General features: G+C 41.0%; 1 protein-coding gene across 2 annotated transcripts in view; it reads right to left on the reverse strand.

Annotated features, from left to right (window-relative positions):
* Bmpr2 (bone morphogenetic protein receptor type 2) overlaps window positions 1–12177 on the reverse strand; it is a 95559-nt gene that overhangs the window by 48118 nt on the left and 35264 nt on the right. For both annotated transcript variants that reach the window (XM_050159309.1, XM_050159308.1), the window contains exon 2: window positions 12–182. In XM_050159309.1, the coding sequence (XP_050015266.1) occupies window positions 12–182 (171 nt within the window). The remainder of the gene's footprint in view (window positions 1–11; window positions 183–12177) is intronic.

Genomic DNA, 12177 nt, shown 5'->3' on the forward strand with positions numbered 1-12177 from the left:
GAGATACTTGCCTTGTTTCACAAGATTGATGTCCCCTTTGGATTTCTCCCACAGGCCATAGCACGTGCTCCCTTTGGAGCACAATATTGTCCCGTTTTCATGAGAGATTCTGCTCTCACCTATCCCAAGGTCTTGTTGATAGGGATCTTTAAATGCACACAGCCGTTCTTGATTCTGGGAAGCTAAAAAAAAAAAAAAACAGGAAATAACACAATGATAAACTGATGCTACTTTGATAATATGATTGTCTACGAGAATCTGTAAGATTTCTTTATTAATATACAGCACAATTTTTAAAAAAATTATAAATTTTCCTACTAAATCCTTCAAATTTCATTGCTGAATAAATTTATACCCAATGATTTCCCTTTTCAAGATTTATTTTTATTATCGTGTGTGTGTGTGTGTGTGTGTGTGAATGTGTGTGTGTGTGTGTGTGTGTGAATGCGTGTGTGCGCAGGGGCCCCGGAGAGGCCAGGGGAGGTGGATGGTCCTGTGACTGGGGCTACAGGGGACTGTGAGCTGCCTGACACAGTTGCTGGTAACTGAACTCGGGTCCTCTGTAAGAGCAGCACACATGCTTTCAACTACTGTTGTCTCTATCCCAGCCGCTGGCAATTTCCTTTTGCACGTTAATTTTTACATCCATGCAAGAACTTTTCTAAAACGTTTCCTGAAAAGTCTTCTTTTACTCATGTAACTCTTATTACTATTTATACTATTAAATATTTTTGCTGTTCAAAAAAAGAAAGACCTTGTTCAATGGGAATGGTATTGTAGACATTTAGTCCCAGGACTGAGGAGGCAGAGGCAGGCAGATCTCTGAGAGTCCTAGGCTAGCCTGGTCTCATAGTGACTTTCAGGACAGCCAGAGCTACAAAATGAGATCCAACCTCAAAAAAAGAAAAAGAAATACCATGTTCTAAATCAACCTTTAAAACAAAGAGGTAGGCTGGGTATGGTGGTGCAAACCTTTAATCCCAGCACTTGACAGGCAGAGACAAGGTGGATCTCTGTGAGTTCAAAAGCAGCCTAGTCTGCATAGCTAGTTCCAGGCCAGCCAGGGCTACATAGAGACCCTGCCTTAAACAAGCAAACCCTAAGAGCATAAGAATTCTAGCAAATATTACAGTATTCAATTCTATCACTTTATAGTCTTTTGTATAAAGTAACATTATTAGTCATGATAGACTGAGGTGTGAGAATAATGAAAAATGGATATATGGTTTCTTTTCAGAGTGAAGTATGTGTGTTTTAAAATTATACTGTGGTCATGGCTACATAAATACCACATTAACAGAAAGAAATCATGGAATACTTTACCTCAGATGAATGTATTTCATGATATACAGATCATGTCTGAGTAAATATACATGTAATATATGTATTTTTTTTAAGGGCCAGTCTTACTTTTTAGGACTGACTGGCCTAGAACTTTCTCTGTATACCAGTCCGGCCTCAAACTCACAGAGATCCACCTGCTCTGCCCTTGAGTGCTGGGGAGTGCTGGGATTAAAGATGTGCACTATCACTCTTGCTAAATAGGTTTTTAAAACTGAGAGTACTTCTGAGCAAAAAGAAAATGAATTTGCATTACTTAAAACAGCCAGATGAAGAAATGTTCAGGGGGCTGGAGAGATGGCTCAGTGGTTAAGAGCATTGATTGTTCTTCCAGAGGACCGGAGTTCAATTCCCAGCAACCACATGGTGGCTCACAACCATCTGTAATGAGATCTGGCACCCTCTTCTGGCCTGGAGGTATACAGGGAGGAAGAGTGTTGTATACATAATAAATAAATAAAATCTTAAAAAAAAAAAACATAAAAAAAAGAAATGTTCAATGGCTCCTCATATTTAAGGGACAATCTAATATAATTTAATGCCAAACCCTCTTTCTTCATTTATATCCATGTGATTTAACTGATTCCAATAGAGCATTTGCCATGTAACTCAGTGATTAACAAACATTAGCCAGCATTGTAAAAATATCAAAAAAGTAAAAGGTTATCAAAAAGCAACATCTGAACTTTAATTTCTTAAGACAGACTTTCCTAATGTTGGAGTAGCAAGGATAATCACTAGGAATACCAACAGTTTCTTAGGACTTTCTGCATCCGTTTTGCATTTGAGGTGTACAGAATTGAACAGTACAATTCAGGAGCATTTTAGCAAAGTATATTACTTATCAAAATAATGTATTTTTTTTATTTTTTGCTCTTTGTGCTTTTTCAAGCTAGGGTTTCTCTGTGTTGCTTTGGAGCCTGTCTTGGAACTAGCTCTTGTAGACCAAGTGGCCTCAAACTCACAGAGATCCTGTTTCGGCCTCCTGAGTGCTGGGATTAAAGGTGTGCGCCACCACCACCTGGCCAAAATAATGTTTCTGAACATAAGAAAGAAGTCTAGAAAAGGAATGACAGGGCTTAACATCTGTGTGTCCAGCCAATTCACATAAACAGACCTGTCACATTTATTGGTATGCAAAGTACTTTCCAAGTACTGGGCCAGGTAACAGACTAGATAAGGAAAGCTGCAGTTACCAAATCTTTGGTTATGTGGTTTATTCAGACAAACCAAACCAGACAGCAATTAATGGAAAAGAAATGTGGCTTGATGTATATACTTTTAAACTACGTTTCAATCTTCTAGAAGATAGATATACTAATATCTAAAGAACACAATATATGTGTAGTGCTACCGATTAGAAAAACAGGTATGCCAGGAGATGGTGGCACACACCTTTAATCCCAGCACTTGGGAGGCAGAGAGTTGTTTGAAGACAGCCTGGTTTAAAGAGCGAGTTCCAGGACAGACTCCAAAGCTACAGAGAAACCCTGTCTCAATAAACCGAAAGGACAGACAGACAACTGGGGTAGAAGGCAGCATCGCTGGCAGAGTGGCAACTGCTCCCTTCAGATAAACACAGTATTTCAAGAGGAAACAGCACCAGGAAATAGGGCTCTGCTCAGAACACGAACATGCAGACTCCAAATCAGCCCTTCACATCTTTCGTGAAAGACCAGTGCACTACAGAAGGGAAGTCCATTTTATCAGAGTCTGGTAAAAGCTGAGAAAAGCAAAACAAATTTGCAGATCCAACAGGGTTTCTAAGGCGTCTGGAAGCCCGAGAAGGAATGCAGTGAGAGCTGCACTGGAGTAAATAAGAGACGGTTGTTTACATGAACGGTATTCTGTTCTGGGGTGGGGTAACTAGGACTGGGGCTCAACACCATTCTAGCAGCGGGAAATGACACCTCAACCTGAACAATCTAATCGCTTCTTGAACACTGCAAGCAGTTCCCCTGAAAGAACAAGGATGAGAAAAAACAATGAGAAAATTCCAACCAGTGACCTAACCCTAGATGTTCAAGTCCTGATGCAAAAAAAAAACACAATAAACATGGAAATAAAGGCAAAGTGAGTCCTCCAAAAAGTAGCAACTCCACAGCAATGGTTTCTAAAATGTCTCAAACTATTCCACAGAACAGAAATGGGAGGAATAGTACCAACCTCTTCTTATAAAGACATAACAAATAAGGAAAAATTACTGACCAATTCCCCTGCTTAACACAGATGCAGCCGGGCGGTGGTGGCGCACGCCTTTAATCCCAGCACTCGGGAGGCAGAGGCCAGCCTGGTCTACAAGAGCTAGTTCCAGGAGAGGAACCAAAAGCTACGGAGAAACCCTGTCTCGAAAAATCCAAAAAAAAGAAAAGAAAAGAAAAGAAAAGAAAAGAAAAGAAAAGAAAAGAAAAGAAAAGAAAAAAGCCAGCAAACAGAATTGAAGAACACACCAAAAAGCTCATTCACCACGGCAGAAAGGGAGGGAAGATTCAACATATGTAAGTCAATATATGTAACAATCACATCAATGGCCTCAAGGAGAGAAATCAGTTTCATCCCAACAGATGTATGTGTTTTGACAAAATCCAACATCCTTTCACAAAAGCCCTGAAAAGACTTACATATGACAAAAATATAGCCAACATTAATTGTACGAAAGCATTTCGACTAAAATCAAGAACAACACAAGGGCATTCACTTTTTTATTTGTTTTAAAGTGTGTGTGTGTGTGTGTGTGTGTGTGTGTGTGTGTGTGTTTGGAGGTCAGAAAACATCATGAGATCATGTGGGTCCTAAGGATCAAATTCAGGTCATACAAGTACATACACCTGTTGAGCCATCTTGCAGGAGGAATGTCCCTTTCTCCACTTTTTTCCTGAGACAGGATCTCACTGTGTAGACCTGGCTGGCGGGGAACTCTACTGGTCCCTGCCTTCCCAGTGCTGGGATTAAAAGCATGCGCCACCACACCTAGCTCACTTTTTCCATCCTTACTCAACATAATGATGGATGTCTTAGCTGGAGTGATGAGTCAAGAGAAGGAACGAGGACACAAAAAGGAAAAGGTCAAACTATCCTATTGCAGATAACAGTCTACAGTTCTTAGACACGTGGAAAAAAATGTTAACCTCCCCCAGCCATTAGAGAAATGCAAATTAAAACTACACTGAGGCTGAGTGGTGGTGGTGCAGCTTTAATCCCAGCACTAGGGAGGCAGAGGGAGGCAGATCTCTGTGAGTTTGAGGCCAGTCTGGTCTACAGAGTCAGTTCTAGGACAGCTAGGGCTACACAAAGAAACCGTGTCTTGAAAGACCAAAAAAAAAAAAAAAAAAAAAACTAAATGTTGCTCCATCTTTCATGATATATAGTTTTTTATTATTTTATACTGAATACACATAAATAACAATACATGTTTGTTAGTTTAACTGACAACTAAAAGTAGTAGTAACTGACAAATGCTTAATGAACATGTGTCCAATCATAAACTATCAACTTAGGAAAGACAAAGAATAGAGTTTGCTCAATCCATGAGGAAGACTTAAACTAACGGGGAAAGGAGGACTCCAACAGAGACAAAACAACCTTGGGTTTATCAGCAGGCCATCTCATTTAATCTAACACTTTGAGAAGAGCCTGTATTTTTTCTGTCTACAAAGTATGATATCTATAAATCTGAAATTCAAGAAATTATACATAATTGCAGAGAAACATGCTTCAAATTCTACAAAACTTCTTCAGAATTCAGAAATAGCCAATTTATATACTGGAAAGATTTAGAAGGCAAAAATATTACAGTGATAAATAATAGTTTAATCACGGGTAGATAAAAATTGGAAAATAAACAAGAAATTTAGTTTAGAGAATGTAAATAAAAATGAAGTTGTTTTAATAAGAAAATGTGGAAATGAAAGAAATGATTACTATTCTGAACATCTGTTAAATTCACTATGAATGAATATAAATTTCTCTGAAAGACAGTATCCCGCTGAAGCCAGGCTGCCCTGGAACAGAATGTGTAGCCCAGGCTGGTCTTGAAATCACAGTTCCTGTCTAAGACAATGCAGGAAGTACCAGCGTGAGTCACAACACTGGCAAAATTTTTCAAGTTTCGCTGCCATTCCGTGTCTAAACAGCCCAGAAGTCACACAATACTTATCCCCCAGCAGCTGAAATAGATTTATCTACACTGGAGAAGTCTGCACGTCTTATCTCTGCCCTGGAACAAAGTTCAGGGACTAATTCTGGGTAGGCTTCTGCTTGGCTTCTGTTTATCTAAGTGTCAAAATGAACTATCTAAAATAAACAGCACAGAAACCTTGCAGGCGTGGGACACAAAACTGAAGAACTGAAGTAACAGTATCCTTTTCCCAGAACGCAAGTGCCTAAGGACAGACTGAACCATGATTTGGGGGCAGCGCTACAGTGGCTCTGTTATAAAACATACAGAGTAGATTCTCTCCTGCCGTGCATGCGTGCGTGTGCGCGCACCAGAAAGGTTGCTGCTGGATGTGTTCTTCATTCACTGTCTGCCTCCTTTTACTTTTTGGAAAAAGGTCTCAGAACCCAGAGTTCATCAATGAGATGAGGCTGGCTAGCCTGAATCCAGGAAGCCGCCTGTCTTTGCCTCCTCAGCAGCAGAATTACTACACTGTTTAGTTTTCTTTTCCTTTTTTAATTTGAGTACTAGGGATCTAAACTACAGGGCAAGCATTTTATAATCTGAGTCAACTCTTCAACCCCATGAATATCTTTTAAAGATTTGGGGTTTTTATTTTTATTTTATGCATGTTTTTCCTGCCTGCCTGGCACCCTTGGAGGCCAGACGAAGGCATAACCCCTGGCACTGGAGTGTAAGTGGTTGTGAGCCACCAAGCAGGTGCTGGGAACTGATCTTGGGGCCTCTGCAAGATTATCAAGTGCTCTTAACCCTGAACACTTCTCCAGCCCTGCGGATATTTTATTTTAACAGAAATATCCCCCAGAAATCAAGCAAAGACCCTTATTTTCCAATGTTACAATGCACCATTTTGTAAAGTAAATGATATTTTTTTAAATGTATTAATTATGCCCTCACCTTCTTTATGTAATACTGAAAGATGGACTTGGGACCCCGCACATACTAGGCAAGTGCTCCATAGAGTTACATCTCAGCTCTTAATTTATATGTTTTTATTCCCAGATTGCAACATATTAAATGTTATTCTGCTGAGCATTGTCATAGTTTCAAATCGAGAGAACACTGGGAGATTAAAATCATCAGAAGATACCTCTTCAGCATTTTCTTTGTTGTTGCTGTTGGTAATGGTGAAGGTGGTTTCTCAAGACAGGGTTTCTCTGTGTCTCTCTGGCTGTCCTGGAACTATGTAAACCAGGTTGGCCTCAAACTCACAGAGATCCGCCTGCCTCTGCCTCCCAATCCTGGGATTAAAGGCGAGTGCCGCAATACCCAGCTCTTTAGCTTTTCCTTGAGTTTAATGCTGTGCTGAGGACTCCAGAGAGTCACAGAATTCTGCATATATTCAGTCATAGTCACGTGAAACTTGTCACAGCAAAGTAACACAAACCAGAACTAACAAGGTCCAGACTTCTTCAATCTCCATAGCATCACATAGAGCAGACTTAGTCCCCCATTGCTAAATTCTGAAACACATGAAATACTGTCTAAATATTGTTCCAATTTTAATTAATAGTTTGGTCATGTAAGCATTTTTAGTCTGGTACCAAAATCCCAGATTAACAGAAGAAAAGGAGATGGTTGCCACAAACGATACCGTTTGCACAAACAATGTGAGTATGGTAAAGTATTCTCATCAGTTAGGGAGTGGAGGGAGTGTTGGGAGCATCAAGGTCCTTGCACCCACAGACATCCAGGGAAAACAAAAATGTTAATCACACAGGGGTGTCTAAAGTAAAATACCTGCCTTCCATCCAGAGACTGAGAGTGGACACTGTTAACAACCTGTAGACCTTTCTGCTATCTGTGGAGGCAGACCTCACCCAACTTTTACTGTAAGAGGCAGACTTTGTCCAAATTCCCCATAGTGATATCCCACACTCTCCCTCCCAGAGTTAATAAAACATAACCTAACTGGAGATGTCACGTGTATGACATAACCTGCTAACATCTATGCCAGACTCAAGCTAATAGAACCCATGTTCATAGTCACATGTACTTTGAGAAGGCATTTCTATTATGTAGTCAGACCTCAAGGTTTATTGTGCACCTGGAACTAAAATAATTGTTGCCTGGAAACTTTTCCCCAAATTGCACTGTGTTTTAAACAGGCTAACAACGAATCACTTGGCACTGAGCTCCCAGAAGTCCCCCCGCAGATTCATTCCCTGCCTAGACATCTGCAGGGACCCCTCAGCAGGAGCACTCCCAAACACAAATTCCTACATGCCAGCCAGTGGCCAACTTGGAATGCCGGGCTTTCTAAGAACAGCTGTCTTAGGCCTGTCATTTTAACTCTTTCCCTGGACAGATTCCTAAAGCAACTAAAAGCTAATGAACACACACGCACAAAACACATCTGAAACAGAAACAAACAAACAATTAACGAGCAATAACGAGACTACACAAAAGCAAGTAAGACAGTCCCAAGCCTCTAAGAGGCTTTCCATCCTGGGACGGGCATGACAGCCATTAGAGTCAAATATTACCAAGTGCCTGTGACGTGGCGGCAGCGTTCCACACCTAGGGACACAGCACGAGTGAGTCTTAGTCCCTCAAAATGCTTGTATCCTAGTGATATAAACAGACAAGTAACAAAGCACAAATAAATACATTTACTGGAAGACTCTGGGTGCTCAGTGTCTCCACCCTCACTAAGATGGGTGGCCATTCTATGTCAGGGTGTCTACAGATTCGGTGTCTCCTTCACTGCTCTCTACGTTAGTGACACAGAGGTCTTGCTGAACCTGGCATTTGCCATTTCAGCTATGGCCAGCTCTGTGCTCCCCCGGTGTCAGGGTCACCACACCTGCCTTCCACCTGAGTGCTGGTGATTGGAACTCAGTACTCATGCCTACACAGAGAGCAGTTTACCTAAATATCAATCCGTCTCCTCAACCCCATAAGTGGTCATTCTTACAGGGTACTCTTGAAAGAGAGGTAAATTTTAGAATACAATAGAAACATGCTCTACTATATAATAACCTTCTTTGGGAAATACAAAATAAAACTTTTTGTTTGCTTGCTCCGAGACAGAGTTTCTCTGTGTAGCCCTGGCTCTCCTGGAACATGCTCTGTATACCAGGCTCCAGGCTGGCCTCAAACTCAAGAGATTTGCCTGCTTCTAACTCCCATATGCTGGGATTAAAGGTTTGCACCACCACCACCCAGCACAAAATATATATATAATAAAAGACATTTTAAATGTCTTCAATTGGTGTTTTTAATTTCAAGAAATATATTTGTTAGGAATAACTCATGCTGGGCTCAGAACAGAAAAGAGAAAATGAAAGCAGAAGACGCTGAAAGATTATCGTTAATGTTTTCTACGTGGGATAATATAAATACTACTCAGTGTTGATTTGATGTCAAGAATACGCAACCATCTGTGGGGGAGAGGTGGCTCAGTAGTTAAGAGCACTTGCTGCTGGGCTCAATTCCCAGTACACATACAGCAGCTAACAACCACCTGTAATTCCAATTCCGAGGGATCCAATGTCTCTTCTGACCTCCACAGGCTCATGAAAATGTGTGGAGTACATTCATACACTCAAGAACACACATATACACATTAAATAAATAATGTTTAAAAGAATATACAACAATCTGATGATCAAATGTTCACCAAGTGTGGAACAGAAAGTGACTCCTAATCTGAGAAAGGGTATCAATGAAAACCCACAGCTGCTGCGGTACTCAATGGTGGGAAAACAGAAAAATTTCCCTTAAGATCAAGAACAAGAAAGATGTTAACTCCTTCAAGTCTACTGAACACTATGTTAATAAAGTCTGCAAAAATTGAAGACGAGGGGCTGGACAGATAGCTCAGTGGTTAAGAGCACTGACTGCTCTTCCAGAGGTCATGAGTTCAATTCCCAGCAACCACATGGTAGTTCACAACCATCTGTAATGGGATCTGGTGCCCTTTTCTGGATTGCAGGCCTACATGCAGGTAGAACACTATATACATAATAAATAAAATCTTTTTTAAAAAATTGAAGGGGCTGGAGAGATGGCTTAGAGGTTAAGAACACTAGTTGCTCTTCCAGAGGTCATGAGTTCAATTCCCAGCAACCACATGGTGGCTCACAGCCATCTGTAATGAGATCTGGTGCCCTCTTCTGGCCTGCGAGCAACCACGCAGGCAGAACACTACATACATAATAAACTTTAAAAAAAAAATGAAGACAAAAAGCAGAAAATGAGCTGGGCAGTGGTGGTACACACCTTTAACCCCAGCACTCAAGGATGTCTGAGTTCAATGCCAGCCTGGTCAGCACAGTGAGTTCTAGGACAGCCAAGGCTACACAGAGAGACCTTGTCTCAGAAAAACAAACAAACAAGCAGAAGATACCAAATTCAGAAAAGAAGAAGTAAAGATACTTGATTGCAAGAGACAGGGTCTTGTACATAATAATTCAAAAGGAATCTCTTTTATTATTTTTTTCATTTTATTTTATGTCTCTGAGTGTTCTGTCTGCATGTATGTACACCATGTGTATACAGTGTCTAAGGAGACCAGAAGAAACCAGATCTTCTGCATCTCAGGTTCTAAGTTGTGAACCACCATATGGGTGCTGGGAATTGAACCCAGAACATCTGGAATAGTAGTGAGTGTTCTTAGCTGCTGGTCCATGTCTCCAGTCCCAGGAATCCCTTTTAAAAATAAATTAGAGCTAATAAATTCATTCAGCAATGTTCCAGAACATAAGATCAATGTATAAACATCGACTGTATTTCTACCCAGTAGCAGTACACAATCCAAAAATACTAGTAAGTGCAAGATTCATACACTGAAAACTAAAAACATTAATGAAAAAATTAAAGCTCTTAGCAAATACTCCATTTGCATAGAATGTCAGGATAATGTTGTAGGCGGCAAAACTTCCAAATTTATCTGCTTATTCAATGCAATGTCTATCAAACGGTGTTTCCTTTCTTGCAAAAACTAGCAAGTGACTTTTAAAATTTATACTGACATAAAAAAGAACCCTCAAACAGCTAAAATAATCTGACCAAAAAATAAACAAAGTTGGATGATTTATATATCCTAATTTCAAAACCTACTACAAATCAACCAATGAAGACGGTGTGGTTTTCTCATGAAGAAAAACATGTACATCTGTGGGACAAAAATTGGCTCTTCAGATATATACCCTTACTTCCGTGGTAAATGAGTAAATAAAATTTCTTGTTTTGAGACAAGGTCTCATTGTGTATCCCAGACTGGCCCTGAATTTGTGATAGTCATGCCTTAGTCTCCTAAGGGCTAGGTAACAGGAACATATCATCATATCCAGCTTGGTAAACTTACTTTTTTTTTAATTTATTTATTTATTATATATACACTTTCCAGGATACAGTGCCAGACCTCATTACAGATGGTTGTGAGCCACCATGTGGCTGCTGGGAATTGAACTCAGGACCTCTGGAAGAGCAGCTAATGCTCTTAACCTCTGAGCCATCTCTCCAGCCATTGTGAACTCATTTTAAGACAATGCCAAGGCAATTTAATGAGGAAAAAAGTTAACCTTTCTAACATACAGTGTTTCAACTAAATAACCCTGTACAAAACAATAAAGTTGAAGGCTCCTGGTCTCAATTAACAAAAATTAACTAAAAACTCAAAAGATGCTAAAGTCCTATATAATCTTCAGAAAAAAAGCAGAGTCCCAGCACATCTTTGTAACCCAGATTATGAAACAATATTGTAACTACAGCCCCGTAAAGTCATAGAAGAGAAGGTAAGACGGGAGGGAGGGAAGGAGGGAGGGAGGGAGGGAGGGAGGGAGGGAGGGAGGGAGGGAGGGAGAGAGGGAGGGTTCTCCCTGGTCTTAGACCAACTGCACTGGTTTTGCAGCATTCTTTCTATAGGTGAGTACACTTTTGTTGTTGTTGTGTGTGAGGGTGGTGTAGCAGGTCTGTGAATGCCAGAGGCTGGTGGCATCAGATGAGCTGGAGTTAAGTGGTTCTAAGCTGCTGATGTGGGTGCTGGAACTGAACTTGTGTCCTCTGGAAGAGAAGGAAGTGCTCTAACTGCTGAATCATCTCTCCAGCCCTGGCCTCAACTCCTGACTCTACCTCAGCTCCCCAAATACTGGACTGGAAGTGTGCTGCCCCCACACCAGTCTTAGGAGTCCATGTGAATTGCTGGTGGCCCTATCAGAGCGCAGGTAGCAACTCAAGTTCAGGCATCAGCCACTAGGAGGCAAAACCCTGACGGGTGAATCTCACACAGGCAAGGCTCCAAGACCACAGACTCCAGAATGTCTTTTGCTTCTGTGGGGCTTTCACGTGTTTGCTGCAACTGCAACCATCCTTCTCTGGCATCTGGCACGGTGTGAATGGGTGCGGGGAGAGTGTGTGTGTGTTTATCTCATGGAAATAATCCCGTTCTACCGGGCATTTTTTACCTGTGGATTATTATGAAGAAGATTTCTTCCTAAACTGTACTGTCTAATTGATAATAATAATGTTAGTTTAAGGAGAGTTTTGATGATGAAAAATAAAACAAGGAGCCGGGCGGTGGTGGCGCACGCCTTTAATCCCAGCACTCGGGAGGCAGAGACAGGCGGATCTTTGGGAGTTCGAGGCCAGCCTGGTCTACAAGAGCTAGTTCCGGGATGGTCACCAAAGCTACAGAGAAACCCTGTCTCGAAAAA

This window comes from Alexandromys fortis, unplaced genomic scaffold (genome assembly GCF_014885135.2).
Source record: "Alexandromys fortis isolate MF-2015 unplaced genomic scaffold, M_Fortis_MF-2015_v1.1 scaffold_65, whole genome shotgun sequence".
NCBI classification, from domain to species: domain Eukaryota; kingdom Metazoa; phylum Chordata; class Mammalia; order Rodentia; family Cricetidae; genus Alexandromys; species Alexandromys fortis.